This window comes from Symphalangus syndactylus, chromosome 17, assembly GCF_028878055.3.
Source record: "Symphalangus syndactylus isolate Jambi chromosome 17, NHGRI_mSymSyn1-v2.1_pri, whole genome shotgun sequence".
In the NCBI taxonomy this organism is placed as follows: Eukaryota; Metazoa; Chordata; class Mammalia; order Primates; family Hylobatidae; genus Symphalangus; species Symphalangus syndactylus.
In genome coordinates, this window is record NC_072439.2 from 77,019,340 (window position 1) to 77,041,942 (window position 22,603).

The window sequence follows — 22,603 nt, forward strand, 5'->3', positions numbered from 1 at the left end:
TGTCTCTCTTAATGGCTGGTTCAGGACAAGACCCTTACTCTCAGTCCAGTGTTTTTTCATCTGCTAATGTTGCTGGCAGGCCAAACAACAGAAAAACAATTAGACAAATTCAAATGTACTACTAGTAGCTTATAATATCATATGGAACTTGCAAGCAGTGTAAGATCTGACGTTTTTATGATAAAATTTCAAAAGTGATTTGACATATGCCTTTAATGATAATATTCATTTGCTTTTTTTCCAAATACATTCTTTTTATACCCACCAGCCTTGGAGGGAATTATATATAAACATTTATTTAAAGCAAATAATGCCAAAAGCTGACTTTGTTGTTTTCTTTCTCTTCATAGGATGATTCATAATGCTATAAATTACAAAGTCATTGAACATCAAATATACATTTAGTCACTATTTTTTTCTTTTATATATAAGAAAATTGGAAGCTCCATTTAGTATTTCAGTTATAAAGACAATTTTGAAGGCAGTAGAAATAGAAGAATGTTGATTCTTATACACATTGACATATCAGAAAATTATGTATGTCACTAAACCTAACCAGTAGCTAATTTCTGGTATTTTATTACCTTTTGAGATATTTTATTCTTATTAGTTATTGTCTATAAGTTTCTCCCCATTTATTATGGCTTTATTATATATACTCTTAGTTAAGAATATTGGTAGCTTAATAAAAAACTTAAATATAGTAAATTTTCACAGACTAAATGATGAAGAGCTCTATACTTTATTTGATCTTGCTTATTCAATGAAAAAAAATCTATAATCCCAGAGGTTCATGCATGTCACTATATGAGGTCATTTTTTATCTCCTCACCCCCATCTCTTCCTCTCTGTCTCATACAATTACATATATAAGCACTAAAATAAATAGTAAGTTGGTAAATCAGAAGCCTACTGTCTTTATGACTTAATATCTAACATATAGTACTAATATTATTTTCTGTTCCTCTTGAATATAATTTGTTCAGTTCAAAAGCAGCAGCATGTCTACAGATGAAAAAAAAAGTGCATGCAGTTGATAATATTAACAATATATTTACTAATAAGGTTTGCATGTTTCCCCCCAATATTGGCTGTGAGGAGTGGAATCACATTAGAAAACTTATTAAAGATGAGTGCTCTTTATTCTTTTCAGTTCATAAACCACCTTAACAGGGGAAGGACCCTGTGCCACTGTGTTTTCAGTTCCTCAGATACTTCTTTCTGAAAATAAAAGAAATGAGGAAAATACTTTCTGGTCCCCACTCTGGAACTATATACTCAGTCTAGAACATGGATTTTTTTTTTTTTTTTTAAGACTGGGCTTCTTCCATGCGACAACCATTGCAAAAATTGTCAAATAACATTATATGAATTTAAAAAAGAAATCTATAAAGTCGCATTATTATTTTCCATTATTTGGAAGCAATGTGTCTTACTGGGGGAAAAGTACAGGAAAATACCTTATGAAGACACATTTCTGTCTGTTCATTTCCAGTCTGAAATATATTAACTATGTGGTCTTGATCTTATGATCTTTACATCATGGTTGCTTTATTTGTAAAGTAAGAATAATTCCACAGTGTTATTATGAGGCCACAATGGGAAATTAGTTTAAGGTGGAATCAGTAGATCTTATGAAACAGGAAATGCTCCCTTCCTTCCTCCCTTACCCCCCCTTTCCTCCCTTCTTCCCTCCCTCCCTTTATCCCTTCCTTCCTCCCTCCTTCCATCCATTCTTTCCTCCCTTCTTTCCTGCCTTCCTCCCTCCCTCCCTCCTTTCTTTCCTTCCTTTCCTGCTTCCTTCCTTCCTCTCTCCCTCCCTCCTTCCTTCTTTCCTCCCTCCCTCCCTCCTTCCTGAATTATGATAAAAGCTGAAGATTATATTCAGAAGTCTGCAGCAGCCCTAACTTTCTAAATAACTTCAAGTATTTTTTCCTTTACAAAAGCAGGAGGTCATTGCTTCTTATTAATCTTGCTAGAATTATTTAAATAACTTTAGATACATCAAGTAAAGCAATTTGAAATCCCAGTTAAAGGTGTTCAGTGAATTCGAAGAAAAATGATGTGATTATGCCTTGGATATACTCAGTCTGATTACAGTGAATTTTCCTAATCATAATAGTCTTTTTTTAAAACTAACAAAGAAAAATGAGTATATTTCTGAAATATAACAGAGAAACTAGAATCTTACAAGCATTTTTAGTGGCATTCTTACAACACAATACATAAGTAAAGGGCCAGATGGCAAACCTATTAATAGAAAAACAATCTGAAAAAGAAGGATAACATAATATTTGAGCTTCCGAAGTAAAAATATCTGCCTAAGAAGTGATTATATATTACGTGTCCTGTCCAGTATTTTTATTTTTCACATATGCTAGATCTATTTAATTTGAATAAATAAGAACGTACTATGAGATGTCAGGTTCATATTTTTTAAGTTTATTTTTTATGTTACTATACATATGAAATTTTAATCTAAAATGTCCCAATCTATTGTTTCTATATACATTAATCCCCATGACAGGGCTTTGCAAAAATCCAGGTCTTTTTTTTTTTTTTTAACAATCTAAATAAACAGGCATATAACTCTCATAGTATTGATTTCAGAGTCTTCTTAGAAAGCAGATCACATTAAGAAGCATTTGATATGTTTTATAAATTCACCCTTTAGCCAGTCTTTTTGTAAAGGATGGACGTATAATTGAGAGGAAAGGCATACTTTAGTGAAAAGATTATGAGACTTGAATTCAGAAAACTCAAGTTTGATTCCTGCCATTACCACTTATTAGCTCTGACCCTGGGCCATTCCCTTAACCTTCATGGAGCACAATTTCAGTGACCGGATAAAGAGAGTTATAATAACTTATATCAAATGATCTGAGTAAAAATCAACAAATAAGAGATAGTGCCTGGCACATAGGAGATATACGGTTAAGTACTTGATAATTCGACCTAAAGTTGACTCAAAGATCTACATCATAATCACAATAATGTTCCTAAACCTTTGTATAGTTTGGCAGATATTTGCCTTATGTGGATTTATTAGTTTGCTAGGGCTGCTATAGCAAAATACCATAGACTGGGCGGCTTAAACTATGAAAAATTATTTTCTCACAGTTTGGAGTTTAGAAGTCCAAGATCAAAGGCTTATAGGTTTGGTTTCTCCTAAGGCCTTTCTCCTAGGCTCAGTGTGTCCTCATATGGCCTTTTTATTCTGTCCCATGCATTTCTGGTATCTCTTCTTTTGCTTCTGAGTACCTGAGTCATATTGCATTAGGGCCCACCCATTCGACCTCATTTAACCTTAATTACTTCTTTAAAGGTCCTATTTCCACATATAGTCACATTCTGAAATATACTAGAGGTTAGGACTTCAACATATGCATTTTGAGGGAACACAGTTCAGTCCATAACAGAGAGACTTAAATTTTTCTGTAAAACTAAGGTCTTATTTTTGTCACTCTTCTTCTCTACACGAAGATTCAGAAAGCTTTTCTAGCTATAGAGGCCAGGTGAATACTCCTCGTACTGGACCAATGTTTTGAAGGAGTTAAATGATGGAAAAAATACAAGCTTTTCCCTTTGGTTCTTGATATCCAAGTGGTAGTTCAGGATGCCATATATTCCGACCAGCAAAAGTAAAAAGATCAGGATAACATTTTAGTGGTTCAAAAGGGTGAGTAGACAATTTAGGAGCATCTGTGAATGGACGAAATCCTACCTGTGGAATTCAACTACTATTCCCTTGCTAGACACTGTGAATAAGTAGACTGCCCTGCCGGGCATGGTGGCTCACGCTTGTAATCCCAGCACTTTGGGAGGCCGAGGCGGGCGGATCACGAGGTCAGAAGATCGAGACCACGGTGAAACCCCGTCTCTACTAAAAATACAAAAAATTAGCCGGGTGTGGTGGAGGGCGCCTGTAGTCCCAGCTACTCGGGAGGCTGAGGCAGGAGAATGGTGTGAACCCGGGAGGCGGAGCTTGCAGTGAGCCGAGATTGCGCCACTGCACTCCGGCCTGGGCGATAGGGCCAGACTCTGTCTCAAAAAAAAAAAAAAGTAGACTGCCCAAATGACAATAACGGCATCCTCCTATCGGGTGAGAAAATATGTTTTGGTTAAAAGTAACAATAGAAGTTAATAAGAAGAGAAGTTGGATAGCAGGAATCAGAAAAGTGGTCCCGGCATGGTGGCTCGCACATGTAATCCCAGCACTTTGGGAGGCCTAGGTGGGTGGATCACAAGTTAAGGAGATCAAGACCATCCTGGCCAACATGGTAAAAAGATGTCTCTACTAAAAATAAAAAACTAGCTGGGAATGGTGGTGCGCGCCTGTAGTCCCAGCTACTCAGGAGGCTGAGGCAGGAGAATTGCTTGAACCCGGGAGGTGGAGGCTGCAGTGAGCCAAGATTGTGCCACTGCCCTCCAGCCTGGGCAACAGAGCAAGACTCCATCTCAAAAACAAAAAAAAAAAAAAGAAAAGTGAAAGTGTCCTTTCTCTCTTACCTTCTCTGGCATTAATTTTCCTTGAATAATAAAATGTTACTGCTGTGTCTTGCCCATATATTGCTAGTACCGTTTATTTCAGAGCAGATTATTTGGCAATTGATAGGACGTATAGGTTTATATACTATACATCAAAAGAATGTGTTAGTACAGTGCCCTGCAAGAAATATGGAATCAGCCACCTTGCAGTTGGCCAAAAATATTTTATTTGTAAAAATAAGTCAGCAAGATAAAATTACACATTCAAACTTCATTGGGCTAGTCTCCACCACTCTCTTCATTCTCTACTCTTAGATAACAAAACAAAAATCAAAATAATATAAACCTATTTTTACTTATGTATTTTTACAGAAGGATAAAGAGAGAACATAACATATTTAATTAAATGTATTGTGTCTCAAATTTCAAGAACAAGCTGGCTTAATACTTACCTTCACATTCTAACAATATATATATTTATAGGCTATACATGCTGTAAAATGGTTTTGAAAAGTAAAATTAGCATTTTCTAGTATAATATATATATATTTCTAACTATATATATATATATATATATATATAGTTAGATCAGATGCCACAACAAAAAGTGTTGTGTAAGTTTTCTTGCCAGTAGGTGTTAATGGTCAAGCAAAATAGCATCCATGTAATACACTTGTACCATATACATTATGTTTTTCATTCATTCATTACTGGATACATGTCATAATTTATTCATCAACTCAACGACAATAGAAATATTATTTTCTGCTAGGCACTCTATGAGGCATTGGGTAGAAAAGATGAAGCTATAAGGTTCCTGCTTCAAGCCAGTCACAATCTAGTGCCACTGAAGTTACCTACCAAATCCTTTTTAATTTCTGGGAAGAAAGACAAAATACAATTTCACTTGGTGCACTGTGGGCATACAAATACTTCCAATGATGCATTCTTTGTTATTGTTGGTGATGGAGCTATAATGTGGCTTGATGGGAGTGGACTGACCTTGGGTACAGAAACTGAAAAGTGTCACAGCATGACTAAGGACTATTTCTCAGTTGCTAGTCTAGCACCCTATATCAGGCACCTACCTTGCTCATGTTGGGATGTTAGCACCCATGAAAACTTGGTCAAGGATTACATTGAGTTAAGCACTTAGTGATTCTTTGAGCTAAATAAAAGAGGGTGGGAGGCATATGTAAAGGAGGTTTTTTTTTTTGTTTTTTTGTTTTTTTTTTTGAGATGGAGTCTCGCTCTGTCACCCAGGCTGGAGTGCAGTGGCGCAATCTCGGCTCACTGCAAGCTCCGCCTCCCGGGTTCACGCCATTCTCCTGCCTCAGCCTCTCCGAGTAGCTGGGACTACAGGCGCCCGCCACCACGCCCGGCTAATTTTTTTTTTTGTATTTTTAGTAGAGACGGGGTTTCACCGTGGTCTCGATCTTCTGACCTCGTGATCCGCCCTCCTCGGCCTCCCAAAGTGCTGGGATTACAAGTGTGAGCCACCGCGCCCAGCCAAGGAGGTTTGTTTAATGATCCCTGTATTCATTGAAAATGTAATGTGAAATATTTATATATTTTTCAGGGAGAATCATGAACTATGGAAGGATTAGTAATTATCAGGAAAGGACATTTTGAATAAACATGTTAATAAATTTATGTAATATTTAAATTCTCTCCTGGGAATAAAATATTTTTGGAAGAACTTTTAGGGTAGAAATATTCCCAATATAAACAGAATGTTAAAAGCTGTTTTAACAGTGTTCATTTAACCCTGCGTGATTATGCAATTGTCATATACATGCAGCAGCATATTTTAGGCTATAAATACTGTGAAATAGTTTTGAAAAATAAAATTAGCATTTTCTAGTATAAAATTAGAGCTGAAAAGGAAGAAAGGAATAGTTTATTTACTCAGAAGGATTTTAATGGGTAGATTCTAAATATTTCAGTTTTCTTTATATTGTGGCTGAAAAGTTTAATGCAAAATTAAAATGTTCGTACTATATATTCTTATAAACCACATCATAACACTATTTTAAGGCTTTTTAACAATAGAAATTTTGATGTTTTGGGGGGAGAATATATTCCTCACCAATAGTTTAAAAGCAAATTTCATATATGGCTCTATATTTTGAAATGCAATGGATGTCTTTGTAAACATTTAACAAAATCATTGAGTTAGACTACATGGTTTTTCATTTAGAGCAGAAAGGATCTTTGGGAGCAATATAAATCAATCTTTGCATTCTGTGGATGATGAAACCAAGGCATAGAAAAATTATATAAGTTGTCACACAGCTATTTAGTGTCAAGGTTGGTACCAAATTTCTGAATTGTTTCCCATACTAATGATTTTTTACCTCTCTTGGTTATGATTGATATATTTTCAAGTAACAGAAGCCTTGTCAAAGAAAGGGAGGTAAATCTTACCCAGTTCAAGTAAAAGGAGTACAGCGGGACCTGGATCTGTGCACGGTATTCCCTCTTTTGCCCACCCTTATCTACATTTTCTCTGACTGTCTGCTCCTTTTTTGTCAACAGTTTCCATCAAAAGGCTCATAGTTTCTATACCATGAGCAAGGTGGTTACGTGGTTGAGCATGGCAAAGGACCCCCCAGCCTATCACGTATAGATATTTGAGAGAGATAAATCAGGGATAGTTGAAGTTCAATGTCAAGAAATCTTGGCCTAAGACTTGACCCCATTTTTCAGGAATTAGACCCCCATGTAGTCATCATTCTATATCTTAAACTATCTCAAACCCTAAGAGGTACTGAGCAGGACTAAATACTTTTGCCAAGGGACAATCTGCCACCAGCTGAAGCAGATAGCCCAGAGACAGCAGGCTTCACCCCTTTTATGTAGGCTTGTCTTTGAATGCATTTTAAAAAATATAATCCTTCCAGAGTAGCATATTTTTTCTAAACATTTTAGACAACCCCAACCTCAGCATGTTCAAAATGTCATTAACAATACAGAGGAACACTTCTCATTTGGTTTGGTATTACAGGCAGTGTCTTTTTTTTACCAACTTCACTGGAAATCCAAAAATAGATAATTTCTGAAATTAAGTGTCTTATTTCTAAATTAAGAGCACTATGATGGCCAGTGACAGATGGCACCAGTAACCAAATTTGACAGCATTGAACAGGTGTTCACCTCAGGACAAACCATTTCAGGCATACAGTGGAAGAGGGAGCTAAGTCACATATTGGGCTCTATCCCTTCAGGGCTGTGGGTGAGTAATCAACTCTAACCAAAAATAGTATATGATTACACCCTATTGCTTAATTATAGGCCATCAGCTATAGAAAAATTCATGGTCTATATTGATTATAAAAGAGGTCATAACATATACTTAGAAGAGACACAACTGGCAATTCTAGCATGTTACTTTTGACTTAGCTCTAAAACACTAGGTTTCATGAAAATTAAACAGTCAAATCGTTATTGTACTTACCTTTACAGAAGGAGTTCTTGAGGATATTTTGATTATCCCACTAAAGCAGGGTTAGCACATGAAAAAAAAAAAAAATGTGGATTCCCATATCCCTCTCCTCTGCTTGTGGAAGACATCACTCATAGAACAACTTTTGCAATGACCCTGAACCTGACCTCACAATCCCTCCCTAGACAGCTATACTTTCCCAGTTAATTGGAGTTAGCACTCAAGATAGAAATATTTGGCCACCCTGCTGGTAAACTGAACTTCCTTAGATGTTCACAGAACTTGTCCTACTTCTCTCTATATCCCAATTCCAATGTTTTACTTTCAAAAAAGTGACACCCAATATGTTGTTGTAGATGGATAATTGGCCCAGAAATCTTAAAAACAGTTTTTCACAAGCAAGTAATTCTCAAAAAAACATGTAAATAGCCCAAATCATACAGAAATAGGTTTAACTTGACTTGTAATTAACATATATGTTTTTGACAAATTATTTTTGGGTACATCAGTAAATATTGCTTAAAAAGAAATAATGTTAATTGTTGGTTAGAGTGAAGGGAAGTGAAAACATATATAGCTAGTAAGACTATAACTTAGCTCCTCTAAAGGGAAAATAGCTTATCAAAAATCATAAAATAATGAATGATTTGACCTGGAAATTCCACCTGTGGAAATATATTTCATGAAAATAGATATTGCTGCAGAGATTTTGCTACAAGCATGTTTATTGCATATAATATTGAAAAATTATGAAGAGTTTAAAATTATTTTAATTAACAAATTAAAAATTAACAACTGTTATATGACTAACAGTCAGGGATTGGTTAAATAACATTTATGCCTCTCTATATAGTAGTATTTATATTATATATGTAAATTTAACAGTATATGGCAATTTAAATTATATAAAATTGTATTTATCAACATAGACAAATGTTTATTTTGTACTGATAAGCAAATGAAAAGAGATTGCAGAGTAGCATTTATGATGTGGTTTTACTTTGTTTTAGTGTATTTATGTGTGTTCATAAACCCTAGTAAAAGGGTCTAGACACCCCATCAAGTTAACATTAACTATTTCCTGACAGATAAAATGATGGAAGTTTTTTTTCCTTTGCCTACACGTTTTTCTCTGTAATGATCATGAATTACTTTAGTAATAAAAGGTAATTTTTTAATATTTAGAAACTTGCTGTCCAGCGAAGTTTTTATATTTTTCCCTCAAAAGACTTTTGTTAGTTTTTATTTATTTAAAAAGTAATACAGAATACTGAAAGAAGATATAAAAATGAACAATACTCCCACCTACAGAATGCCACTCTTAACATTTTGCAGTATGTACATTCATTTATTTACAGATTTTTTTTGTTGTCTATTGAAGCATATTTTGCATACAGTAAAATTAACCATTTTAAGGTGATGTGTGTATGATGTATGATGAATGTAACAACCACTACAGTCAAGATACAGAATATTTCCATCTCCCTAAAATCCCCTCCTCACCTTTGTAATTAAACTACTCTCCCCAACTGCTCTCTAGCAATCACTGATCTGATTTCTGTTCCTAGGGTTTCAACTTTTCAAGAATGTCATGTACATGGAATTATACAGGAAGCAGCTTTTTTAGTCTGGCTTCTTTCCTTTAGCATGATGCTTTTGAGATTCATCCATGTTTCCCTTTTAATTGCAGAGTTATATTCTATTATATTTATTATATATTCTTCTATAGTAAGCAAACATTCAAAATCATTCAATTGATTATTCTTTTTAAGAATAGCTATTTCTGCATGTAAACATTAGACTCTCCCTCCCCGACATGGGTGGGGGTGAGGATTTGAAGAGTAAGTCTTAAATGTGGCTCTCTCATTCACACATTCTTTGCTCTTTTTCCTTTTCTCATTCCCCATTTCTCCTTAAATTCTTCCTTCCTTTCTACTAAAACACTGAAGGGAAAATAATGACAAAAGTCTGATATGCATGGTTGTTATAGAAGAGAAATTAGTCATTTGTGTTTTACTTAGGTTCTCAGTGTTACTTTATTTAATCATAAAAACAATACATGCTGTTCATTACACCAAAAATTGGAAGAGCATTTTTAAAGCACTAGAAAAAATGCCATGATTGTGGCATCCTTAAATTCTATATCTGTTTCTATTTTTGGCACATTGTTTTAAAATCATGCTATATGTGCAATTATGTTTTATTTTTCCTAATAGGAGGGCTTCCCAAATATTTTCTCAGGGCTCTCTTTTCTTTAAGAATTGTTGGGCAGGGCACGGTGGCTCACGCCTATAATCCCAGCCCTTTGGGAGGCCGAGGCGGCAGTATCATTTGGGGTCAGGAATTTGGGACCAGCTTGGCCAACAAGGTGAAAGCACGTATCTACTAAAAATACAAAAATTAGCCGTGCATGATGGTGCGCGCCTGTAATCCCAGCTACTTGGGAGACTGAGGCAGGAAAATGGCTTGAATCTGGGAGGTGGAGGTTGTGGTGAGTCGAGATTGCACCACTGCAATCCAGCCTGGGTGACAGGGCGAGACTGTGTTTCAAAAAATAAAAATAAAAATAGCTGTTGTGCCTAGCCTGCGTCTGTCTCATTCGTTTTCTCATTTAGCAATACTCTTGAAAGCCTGCTAAGTGCAAAGAGTACAATGATAGAGAAGATAAGCACAATCCCTGTCCTCAGCGAGTGGTGCTGCCTTGCTTACTCCACTGCAAATAAGCAACGTAAGCAGTAATTGGGGAATGAAGTATGGGTGTTAACTAAAGTCACACAATGAGCAGTGACTGCCTATATTGAATATGACCTTCAGTCATGTTCTCCTTTATTATCTTTATGTTCTCTAATTACTTTTCCTCTCTCTTGAAAAACTAATACAATTAGCAAATCATGATTATTGTTTTTCATATCAGGTAAGTCATACTAAGATGACTAAAATGAATAAGCTCTTTACAAAAAAAAATCAATTTAAAGAGTTAAAATAAAAAGAAACAGTATATTGTCAAGTTCTTCTGTTCCATTATACTTATCTATTGTGTGCTTACCAAGGAACAGAGAGGAATCTTTACGTTAAATATGTCTCAAATGACAGGGTCTATTTTCAAAACATTTAACGATGGGGGCAGAACAAGGGCTAATCTTTCAGAAGGAGACCCCCATAAGGTTACGTGTAAATTCCTCAGTTGCTGTATCTGGGAGGTCTGGCTGGTACCTCCACGCAGAGACCAAGATGACTAGTATACTGGGGGCTGTCAGGAGGTTCAGGACAGTGGCTATTTTCTAAACAGCGTGGCAGTATTTCAACATTTTAATGACTGGTGTGACAGGCTCAGCCCTGGAAAAAATATGTTACAATACTGTGGGTGATTTCTGCTTTAGGGAAAGATGTAATGGTCACAACAACTCTCCTTTTAAAATAAGAACCTTATGTATGGTAGATCCTCTATTAATCCAAAAAAAGTAGAAAGTTAAAATCCACTTAGTTAAAAATCAGAGAGTGAGGAATTCCATGAATAGACAATTGAAATAAAATGTAGACATTATAGCAATGCTGGTAGAGATAGAGAAAAACAGGAGAAAAAAGAAAGAGGAAAAAAAAAGGCCAGTAGAAAAAGCTTCTGGGCTTAAGAGAAATCTAAAAGATCTGCTTATTTTAAAAGAAAAGGCCGGGTGTGGTGGCTCACGCCCGTAATCCCAGCAGTTTGGGAGGCCGAGGCGGGCGGATCACGAGGTCAGGCGATCGAGACCATCCTAGCTGACGTGGTGAAACCCCGTCTCTACTAAAAATACAAAAAATTAGCTGGGCGTGGTGGCAGGCAGCTGTGGTCCCAGCTACCTGGGAGGCTGAGGCAGGAGAATGGCATGAACCTGGGAGGTGGAGGTTGCAGTGAGCTGAGATTAGGCTACTGCATTCCAGCCTGAGTGACAGAGCGAGACTCCATCTCAAAAAAACAAAAAACAAAAAAACAAAAAACAAAAAACAAAACTAGAAAAAGAGTCATCTTATGATAGCCACACTGGCAAAATGGCACTATATGAACTTTTAATGTGCATGATAATATTTTTTAATAGCTTGCTTCCCTCTTTTAGCTTTCGTCATTGGAAAAGGCTGGATTTGGAGGTGTTCTTCTGTATATTGATCCTTGTGATTTACCAAAGACTGTGAATCCTAGCCATGATACCTTCATGGTGTCACTGAATCCAGGAGGAGACCCTTCTACACCTGGTTACCCAAGTGTCGGTAAGTTTGTTGTTCATTATTATACTCATAAGTAAGCATTACAAGGTTTCAAGTTATAAGTAAATGCTATCTATCAGGAATAGTGATGTCAAATAATTCTTATCATCCCATCTTATTGTTTTAAAAAGCAATTTATTTTTTATCTTCTCAAAATTATAGACTACCAATTTGTTGGTATAAATTGGATTTAGACTATAATGTATTTTTATCTCAACAAATTACAGCATGATGAACAGACAGAAATGCATTTTATGTGTTATTGTTTATTGACTGATAAGACAAATTAACACCAGATGTGACAGGTACTCCAGGTAAGCCAATAGCATGTACAAATACCCAGGAGCATGAAATGTCTGCTGCTTTGGGGCAGCTGTAATAACTTTAAGTCCAGGGTTTAGAGGTACACATGATCAAGTTAGGTGAGTAAAGTAGTAAGAAAAGATGCTAAAGAATGGATTTAATGTGATTTTCTGGCTGTCTTAAAAGAAGGGACCTCATTGTTTTGGCCAATCACTGGAAGTACAGAGATGGCTACTTTGCAGCGAATATCTTTGTTTTTCCTAGATAGCTGTGTTCATGATAGTAGGGATCATGTGAGAGAGAGAAAACAACTGTGATTTTGGCAGATGCTCACTGCATCATTGAATTTCTGTCCAATGTGTCATTGACGGATATTCTGTTCGTTCAACTTGGCTGAGGAAAAAGCTCTTTGAATCTTCTTCCAGGGTGATACTGACCCATTAACCATGACAGTTCAGTCAGTAATTAAACTAACCCAAAAAATTATGTAATTATTTATATGTTCTGCCAATATTTTTTGTTTTTTTCCCCAAAAAAAATCACAAAAGAATTTACTAGTTATCTTACTCAAATCCAGCTGCCTATTCTGTGTTAACTTTACCAATTAATTAGCACCTTTCTACAAGAAGGAAGCAAATTGAATCACATATGAATTATAACTTATGAATTTTGTTTCAACTACTGATTATTGCTTTTTCTTCTATATACTACAAAAGTATTCCTTTAATAATCCATGTAAATTTTCTCTGGGATCTCGCAGATCTGTACTTTGTACAGTCCCATGTCTTATTGTTACAATTTTAAGTTAGAATTAGTAGGCATCTATCTGCAATTTCTAGACATCACCTTAAACACCAGTCAGCTCTCTCATTTGCAAATACACTCACTGTCCTGCATTATAATTGTCAAGCTTCAGGAAGCTGCGTTTGGCAGTTAACTCACTGTGGCAAGTCAATGGGCTGCAATGCTACCAAAAACAGACTCTGTACGAGTGCTCTAACCTAAGTTGGTAAGTTGGTAAGTTGGTTGGCACCATTACTCAACATTTTCTTGCCCCAGGTCATTTCATAAATACAGAATTCAGTCATAGCTAGCAAGAGTTGTAAGGAGTATCAACATGCTTTTTTTTCTACTTTTTATTCTAAAATAATCTAAACTTCCTAAAGTAGTTGCAAGTTTAGCATATATAGAATCTCTGAAATGGCTTTATTCTGCCATCACCTTGATGAATAGCGTCTGGCTTCTTTTTATCCATACTAATGTTCTTATCAAATAGCGGCACCCTTTCTTCCTTCTCCTAAAAATACTTTTTCATTTTTTACATGACAAGGTTGCAATTTTCCAAATTTTTCTGTTCTACTTCTCTTTTAATTAAAAATTCCATTGTAAAACATTTTTCACTTCTTTCATTTTACTGTAAACAGTCAAAAGAAGCCATGTAGCACCTTGAACACTTTGCTGCTTAGACATATTTTTCTGCCAGTTAACTTTGTTTATTGTTTTTAAATTCTACCTTCCATAAAGCCCTAGGGCATGGACACAATTCAGTCAAATTCATTGCCACTTTGTAACAAGGATGTCCTTTACTTTAGTTTCCGGTACATTGTTCCTCATTTCTGCCTGAGACCTTAGCAGAATGGCCTTTACTGTCCGTATTTCTGTTAACATTCTGATCATGACCATTTAAGTAATCTCTAGGAAGATACAGACTTCCCTACAGCTCTTGTCTTTTTTTAAAGACCTCACCAGAATTGCTGTTAATAATCCTAGATTTGCTCACAACAATTTAGGCTTTTTCTAGCCTGTTCCTTTAAGTTCTTCCAGCCTTTACCCACTATCCACTTCCAAAGCTGCGTCCACATTTCTAGGAATTTGTTATAGCAAGAACCACACTTCTGGTTTCAATTTTCTTAGTCCATTTTGTGTTGCTATAATGGAGTACTTGAAACTGAGTAATTTATAAAGAGCAGAGATTTGTTTCTTACAGTTCAGGAGGCTGGTCAGTCCAAGGTCAAGGGGCTCACATCTGGCAAGGGCTTTAATCATTTCATCCAGTGGTGGAAGGCAGAATGGTAAGACAGCATCCATGAGAGCAAGAAAGGGCCAAACTCACTTTTATAACATATCCCTCAAAATAACGCACCTGCTGTCATGATAACAGCATTAATCCATGTGTGAGAATACTTCATGATCCAATCGCCTCTTAAAGGTGGCACCTTTCAACATGGTTACTTTGGGGATCAAGTTTCCAACACATGAGCTGTGGGGTACACATCCAAATCATAGGAAATGATTATTAGAGGGACTAATCTAAAACTACCTTTTTTCAATTCAAGAACTTTGTTTTATTCACCAATTTAAGGGTGATAAGCTGTAAAGAAGTAATTTAGAACAACCCCAAATACAAGGAGGCAGTTTTTAACTTTGTTTGGTTTTTAATATAAACAGAGTCAACAGAGTCAAATAATGAACATACCATGTGCTTCACCCAGCTTTATCAACTGTCTACATTTCTTTCTTTCTTTCTTTTTTTTGAGACGGAGTCTTGCTCTGTCACCCAGGCTGGAGTGCAGTGACGCGATCTCCGCTCACTGCAAGCTCCGCCTCCCGGGTTCACGCCATTCTCCTGAGGCAGCCTCTGCGAGTAGCTGGGACTACAGGCACCCGCCACCACGCCTGGCTCATTTTTTGTATTTTTAGTAGAGTCGGGGTTTCACCATGTTAGCCATGTTAGTCTGGATCTCTTTACCTCGTGATCTGCCCGCCTTGGCCTCCCAAAGTGCTGGGATTACAGGCGTGAGCCACCGCACCCTGCCTCAGCTGTCTGCATTTCTACCATTTTTGTTTTTTATCTGTATGTTCCCCACAACACCAGTATTTTTCAAGGTAAAATTTGCATAAATTAAAATCCAGCACACATACATATAGGAGAAATTCAGTGATGGGTGACTCAGGGTTGTTAGAACTTAGCTCTTATATAATATCTTAAGAAAGAACGATAAACGGGTAGAGAAGTAACAAGACAAAAAAGAAAGAGATTTAGCCTTTCAGGGGTAGCAAACTATGGGAAGATAAATATATGGGGGAAGTTAATGAAAGACAAAAGTTTTGTTTGAGTAAGGTTTGTTATGTAGTTCCTTTTCCTCTGCCCCTCTGGGTTAATAAGAGTCTCCATTAAAAGTCTAACCCTGACTTTTTGTAAATTGCTGGGGAGGCAGAGAGTGTTTTGTGGGGCACAGCGAGCATCTTCTATTTCTCAGTTATCTTCAGCGCAAAGTAGTCTTTATGCTAAAGTGGCATATTTGGGGGTGGCATATTCTGACCCCCTATGACTGGTTTCACCAACTTGCTATAAGTATTTCAACTACACTAAACTATGATCAGAACAAATCTGATTTCCCAGGATCATATATTTCTGGAATTCTAAGAGACTTTAGTGTTTATATAGCAAAAAATCAATTCTCAATCTTGAAGCACAAGAATCCTGCATTTTAGCCAAAGACTCAGGTAAATGGGGCATACAAACTGATATTTACATATCTAGTCATAATTATAATACCAGTAATAGGTTGTAGTTGGAGTTGTATTTGGCCTAAAATCATAAATCAGCTACATAGGGTAAGACCCAAAACAAACAGAAAATCAGAAAGATATGAGGTAAGCATAAAAAATAAGAAAGTAAAAAATAGGTATCTTTAAGGGGTATTCCATTTGGTCTATGTTGAAACATGGAAAAGAAAACCCTTTCCAAATTTCTAAGCAGTAAGATTGTCTGAAATCTGAAGAACTGAAAATAGTGTTAGGAATAACAAATCCTTTTCTTCCATATACTTTCTTTAATAATTTATCTTTTGAATTCTGTGTTGACTACAGTGTTGATTTTAATTTTAGTTAACACCTCCAGGTAACTGGTAATCTATTTACTACCAGTTAATTGTTTGTCTTGACTTAGACTTGAATTTCCTTATGTACCATTTTCAGAAATCCATCCTGATTTAAAGCTTTGTATCTATGTCCCTCTCTCTGTCTGTCTGCTACAATCCTTTTTTTCCTTTTTATTTGTTTTAAATTCTGGAGAGAAAAGTCTTTTCAGTGGCTCTATTCTAGGGAAATGTATCAAATGAAACAGTTTATTTAATATTCTCAGTGTTACAATTCAGTGGATCTCTGTGTTGTTTATCTACTGTCTGTTCAACATCACTCCTGCCAAACAAAACTATTCAAAGAATAAAGAATATCACTGTAATTTGTGACAAGTCATCACCAGGTATTCCTGGTCCAGTTACCTGGACAAATATTGGAAAACTGACTTGAGTTGGCACTAAATCAACTGAGACAATGTTGAACCATTCCCTGACTAGAATGGCAGAAAATGTAAATATGTGCCTAGTTGTCAAAGCAAAGTGTTAGATATTCACAGCATGAAATGCCTTGTCTCTTGGTTGGGGAAAATAAAGTGTCTGAATTCTTACTATTTCACTGTAACTGTCTGGTGGTTCTTATATGTGCTCTGCAGGCTTCAGATTTACATGTAATATTATTCAACTTGATTCTTAGAACCACTTATGGAGTGGCTCATTGTTAAGCAGCAAAATTTTTCTGAAAGTTTATTCATAACATCTTGAAAAGATTGATTGTTTAAATTCAAACTGCTCCTTTCAAAAGTCTAAATTTTTCTTTGAAAAATAATTTTGGCGACATAAGTTCTCTTGGCTCCACAGAGGGAAATTTGCAATTGATTGTTTGAATGTCTAGGATTATAGCCTACAGAGAACATTTTTGAGTGGTTATTGTTCATAAAAAACCAGTGTACCATATACTAAATTTATCATTTAGAATGTTTTGTACTTATAATTGTATTGGGAGCACTCTACTTTAAATTAAATGTGTACTCGATCAATAGAGACAATCAGTTTGTTTTGTTTAAGAACCAAAGTTTCCAAAAAAATCTATGACGAATTCTGAGGATGATAAAATCCACTGCTAAAAAAAAAAAAGATTTACTAATGTTTCTATCTTAATGAATATAGAAACTATTGAAACAATAATATGATTAGTTTAAAAATTTTGTAGCACTTCTTATTTTTTACCTTGTATGGTTGCTTCAACAAGACAGCAGTAACTGGCTTCATTTTGCAGATGCCTTTGGTGCCAGCTACTTGGGATGCTGAGGTGGGAGGATCACTTGAGCCTCGAAGGTTGAACTGTAGTGAGTCATGATCACAGTACTTCACGCAAGCCTTGGTTACAGAGCTAGACTCTGTCTTAAAAAAAAAAAAAATTGAAATCATATCAAGTATCTCCTCAGACTACAATGGAATAAAACTAGAAATCAATAGCAAGAGTAATTTTGGAAGCTATAAAAATACATGGAAATTAACAACATGCTCCTAAATGACCATCAGGTTAAGGAGGGAAAATATATTGAAACAAATGAAAATTGAAACACAACATACCAAAACCTACGAGATATAGCAAAAGCAGTGCTAAGAGGGAATTTCATAGCAAAAACACCTATATCAAAAAAATACAAAGATTTCAAGTAAGCAATCTAATGATCCATCTCAATGAACTAGAAAAGCAAGAATAAGCCAAACCCATACTTAGTAGAATGAAACAAATAATAAAATATCAGAGTAGAACTAAGGGAACTAGAGTCTTGAAAAAATACAAAACAGCAATAAACAGAAAGTTGGCTTTTTGAAAAGATAAAATAGATAAACCACTAATTAGATTAACAAATAAAAAGGAGTTAAGGCCCAAATAAACAAAATCAGAAATGAAAAAAGACATTACAACTGAAACCACATAAATACAAAATATCAGGGGGACTATTATGAACAACTATACACTAACAATCTGGAAACCTGAGAGAAAGTGGATAAATTTTGGTCACATACAATCTACAAAGGTTGAATCAGGAAGAAATAGAAAACCTGGACGTACCAATAACAAGTAATAAAATTGAGTCAGTAATAAAAAGTCTTCCAACAACAACAAAAAAACCTAGGGTGGGATGGCTTCACTGCTGAATTCTACTAACCTTTCAAAGAAGAATTAACACCAATTCTCCTCAAACTAGTCCAAAAAATTGAAGAGGAAGAAATTCTTCGTATCTCATTCCATCATGCCAGCATTACCTTGATACCAAAACCAGGCAAGGATGCAACAACAAGAAAAAACTACAGATCAATATCCCTGATGAACACAGACACAAAAAACCATCAACCAAATACTAGCAAACCAAATTCAACAGTACATCAGGAAGATGATACAACATATGCAAATCAATAAATATGATATACATGATAAACATTGATAGAATGAAAGACAAAAACATATGATCACCCCAATGGATACAGAAAGCATTTGGTAAATTCAACACTCCATCATGATAAAAATTCTGAACAAAGTAGGATTAAAAGGAATATACCTCAATATAATAAAGGCTATATATGACAAACCCATACTTAATACCATACTAAATGGGGAAAAGCTAACAGCCTTTCTTGTGAGAACTGGAAAAAGACATGGATGTCCACTTTCACCACTCCTATTCAACATAGTACTGGAAGTCTTAGCCAGAGCAGTCAGGCAAAAGAAAGAAACAAAAAGACATCCAAATTTCTAAAAGAAGAAGTCAAATTGTCCCTCTTCGCAGATGACATGGTCTCATAGCTAATAAAACTCAAAAATCTTAGATCTGATAAATTCAGTAGAGTTGCAGGATACAAAATCAACATACAAAATCAGCAGCCTTCCTATAAACCAATAACAAACAAGCTGTGATAGAAATCAAAAAGGCAATCCCATTTATAATAGCTTCGAAAAAGATCTAGGAATAAATTTAACCAAGAAAATTAAAGACCTCAACAAAGAAAACTACAAAATACTGACGAAATAAACTGAAGAGGATACAAACAAATGGAAAGACATCTCGTGCTCATGGACCAGAGTAATTAATATTCTTAAAATGACCAAACTGCCCAAATCTATCTCCAGATTCAATGCAATCCCTATCAATGTCATTGTTCTTACAGAATTAGAAAAAACATTTATAATATTTGAAGGGGACAATAAAAGAGCCCAAATAGCCAATCCAATCCTGAACAAAAAGAAGAAACCTGGAGACATTACAGTACCTGACTTCAAACTATATTACAAGCATATAGTAAACAAAACAATATGGTATTGGTATAAAAACAGGCACACTACAGTTCAACCTTCAAGGCAAAAGCCATCCTCCCACCTCAGCCTCCCGAGTAGCTGGGACCAAAGGGATGTGCCACCATGCCTGGCTAATACTTTTTTATTATTTGTAGAGACAAGGTCTCACTATGTTGCCCAGTCTAGTCTCAACTTCCTGGGCTCTAACAATCCTCCTGCCTTGGCCTCCCCAAATGCTGAGATTGTTGATGTGAGTCACCACACGTGGCTGTGATTTTGACTTTTCTAAATTTGTTGAGACTTGTGTTGTACCTTAACATGTAGTCTGTCATGGAAAATTTTCTAAATGCTGATGAGAAGAATGTGTTTTCTGTAGGTGTCAGATGAAATGTTCTGTCAATATCTATTAGGTCAGCTTGTTTCAAAGAGCAATTTAACTCCAATGTTTGTTCATTTTCTGTCTAGATTATCTGTTTGCTGAGAGTGAGGTGTTGAAGTCCCCAACTATTATTGTACTGGAGTCTGTTTCTCCCTTTAGATCTAATAATGCATGCTTTATATAGCTGGGCACTCTGGTATTGGGTGCATATATGTTTACAATTGTTACATTTTCTTGCTGAATTGACCCCTTTATCAATATGTAATAATATATCCCTTTACTTTCATTCTATATATGTCTTTACAGGTCAATTCTTGGGCTTTCAGGCTTGTTTGGGTGCTAGTGGTGGCATTGGTGGGCTGGGCATGTAGCCCCCAGGCAGTGGGCATGGTGTGGACAATGGCAGTAGCAGTGGCAGGATAGACCTCTCTTTGTGCTGGTACTGGTAGTAGCTTCAATGGGCCAGTCCTCTGGCCTGCAGATGTTGTGTACAGGTAGATGTCAGCTGTGGTGGTGGTGGCAGGTTGGGTGAATCTGATCTCAGGTCCCCAAGAGGAGTGCTCAGATACCATCAAATGTGGATGGGACAGCAGCAGCTGTGTTGCAGCCCCATTTCTGGTGAAGGTGGGGCTTCTTTCAGTAATAGTAGCTGTAGGTAGGTGGCTAGGCAGCATGTGCTTCAGCCCCAGGTGGTGGCTGTAAGGAAGATAGCTTATCCTCAAGGTGCTTGGATAAATAAAATGTAGTGTATATGAACAATGGAATACTATTTGGCCATCAAAGAAAAGAAATCATGTCATTTGCAGCAACATGGGTGGAACTGGAGGTCAGTATGTTATGTGAAATAAACCAGGCATAGAAATACAAATATGCATGTTCTTACTCATATGTAGGAGCATAAAAAAAAATAGTTTCTATCATGGAGATAGAGAGTAGAATGATAGATATCAGAGGCTGTGGGTAGAGGTGTGGTGGGCGCCGGGGGAATGAAGAGAGGTTGGTCAGTTGGTACAAATATGTAGTTAGATAGAAGGAATAAATTCTAACATTCAATATCAGTGTTGGGTGATTATAGTTAACAACAATGTATTTTATATTTCAAAATAGCTAGAAAAGAGGACTTGGAATGTTCCCAATGTATAGAAATAGTAAATACTCAAGGTAATAGTTACCCTAAATACCCTGACTGGATCATTATACATTCTATGCATGTAAAAAAATATCACATGCATCACCATATATATGTATAAATATCATGTATCATTAAGAAATAACAATAAAAAATTGTCCAATATTGTGACATCTTTGTATGCCTGCATCATCTTTTGAATGCACGCTTACTTTCTGACACAGCACAATGTTTTAGACTTATCTTGTATTTTCTCCACTCATATCTAGAGTCAGCCATTTCTCCAAAAATCTCTAGTTCCTTTCCGTAGGAAAAGATATTTAGAATCAATATCTAGGTGCTAGACCTATTGAGTGTTGTTGCGTGTTTTAAGTCCTCTCAATGGACAAAGCTAGATTAGGTAGATTAGATAGATAGATAGATAGATAGATAGATAGATAGATAGATAGATAGATAGATAGTAGAGGTAGCAATATGTATTTATAGATATTGGTAGTTCAATTCCAACCCAGCATGTATAAGGTTTATTCTGCTTTTTCCCTCTTCCCTATTTGTAACTCCCCTCACCAACAGTGAGAGACATGGCTCTCATTATGATCAATGTACCTATTCATTTGTTTATCTTTCCCCCTCAATCTACCACCTCACTTCACCTACCCCCTATAAGAAATCTATCTTATTAATTTATGGTTTGTCTATTCTGTGTTTCTTTTTGTAGGAAATAAGCATATACACATATTCTTCTTATTTATCCTTTGATTTTACATAAAATGCAGCATACTATAAATATGCATTTGTACTTTGTTGGAGTTTTTTTCCCCACTTGAAAGTTATTCTATAAATCGCTACACATCAGTTCTTTTTTTTTTTTTTTTTTTTTTTTGAGACGGAGTCTTGCTCTGTCACCCAGGCTGGAGTGCAGTAGCGCGATCTTGGCTCACTGCAAGCCCCGCCTCCTGGGTTCACGCCATTCTCCTGCCTCAGCCTCTCTGAGTAGCTGGGACTACAGGCGCCCGCCACCACGCCCGGCTAATTTTTTTGTATTTTTAGTAGAGATGGGGTTTCACCGTGGTCTCGATCTCCTGACCTCGTGATCCTCCTGCCTCAGCCTCCCAAAGTGCTGGGATTACAAGCATGAGCCACCGTGCCCGGCCTCACATCAGTTCTCAGAGACTGACAATGGTCAGATTGTCCAGAAGCAGGTACTGAGAGCAAGTTTGGTTTGCAAGAGTTTTATTAATGATCAATAATAAAACGGAGCACAGCAGGATTGGATAAAGGGACAAATGGAACTCCCTTTGTGTTCCACTTTGTGTTATTGGAACAGTCAAACCACACCTGAAGATACGACCTATCAGACTTGTTCACTGGTGGTCCAAATGGCCCAGTCTCTATGCCCCTTCTGCAATCAGTCATTGCAAGTGTGCCTCCCCCAGAATGTTGTGCCATTGTG

The 22,603-nt window shown here is 36.2% G+C and overlaps 1 protein-coding gene across 1 annotated transcript in view; it reads left to right on the forward strand.

Annotated features, from left to right (window-relative positions):
• NAALADL2 (N-acetylated alpha-linked acidic dipeptidase like 2) overlaps window positions 1–22,603 on the forward strand; it is a 955,512-nt gene that overhangs the window by 447,447 nt on the left and 485,462 nt on the right. The window contains exon 5 of the mRNA XM_063621698.1: window positions 12,025–12,175. Within this exon, the coding sequence (XP_063477768.1) occupies window positions 12,025–12,175 (151 nt within the window). The remainder of the gene's footprint in view (window positions 1–12,024; window positions 12,176–22,603) is intronic.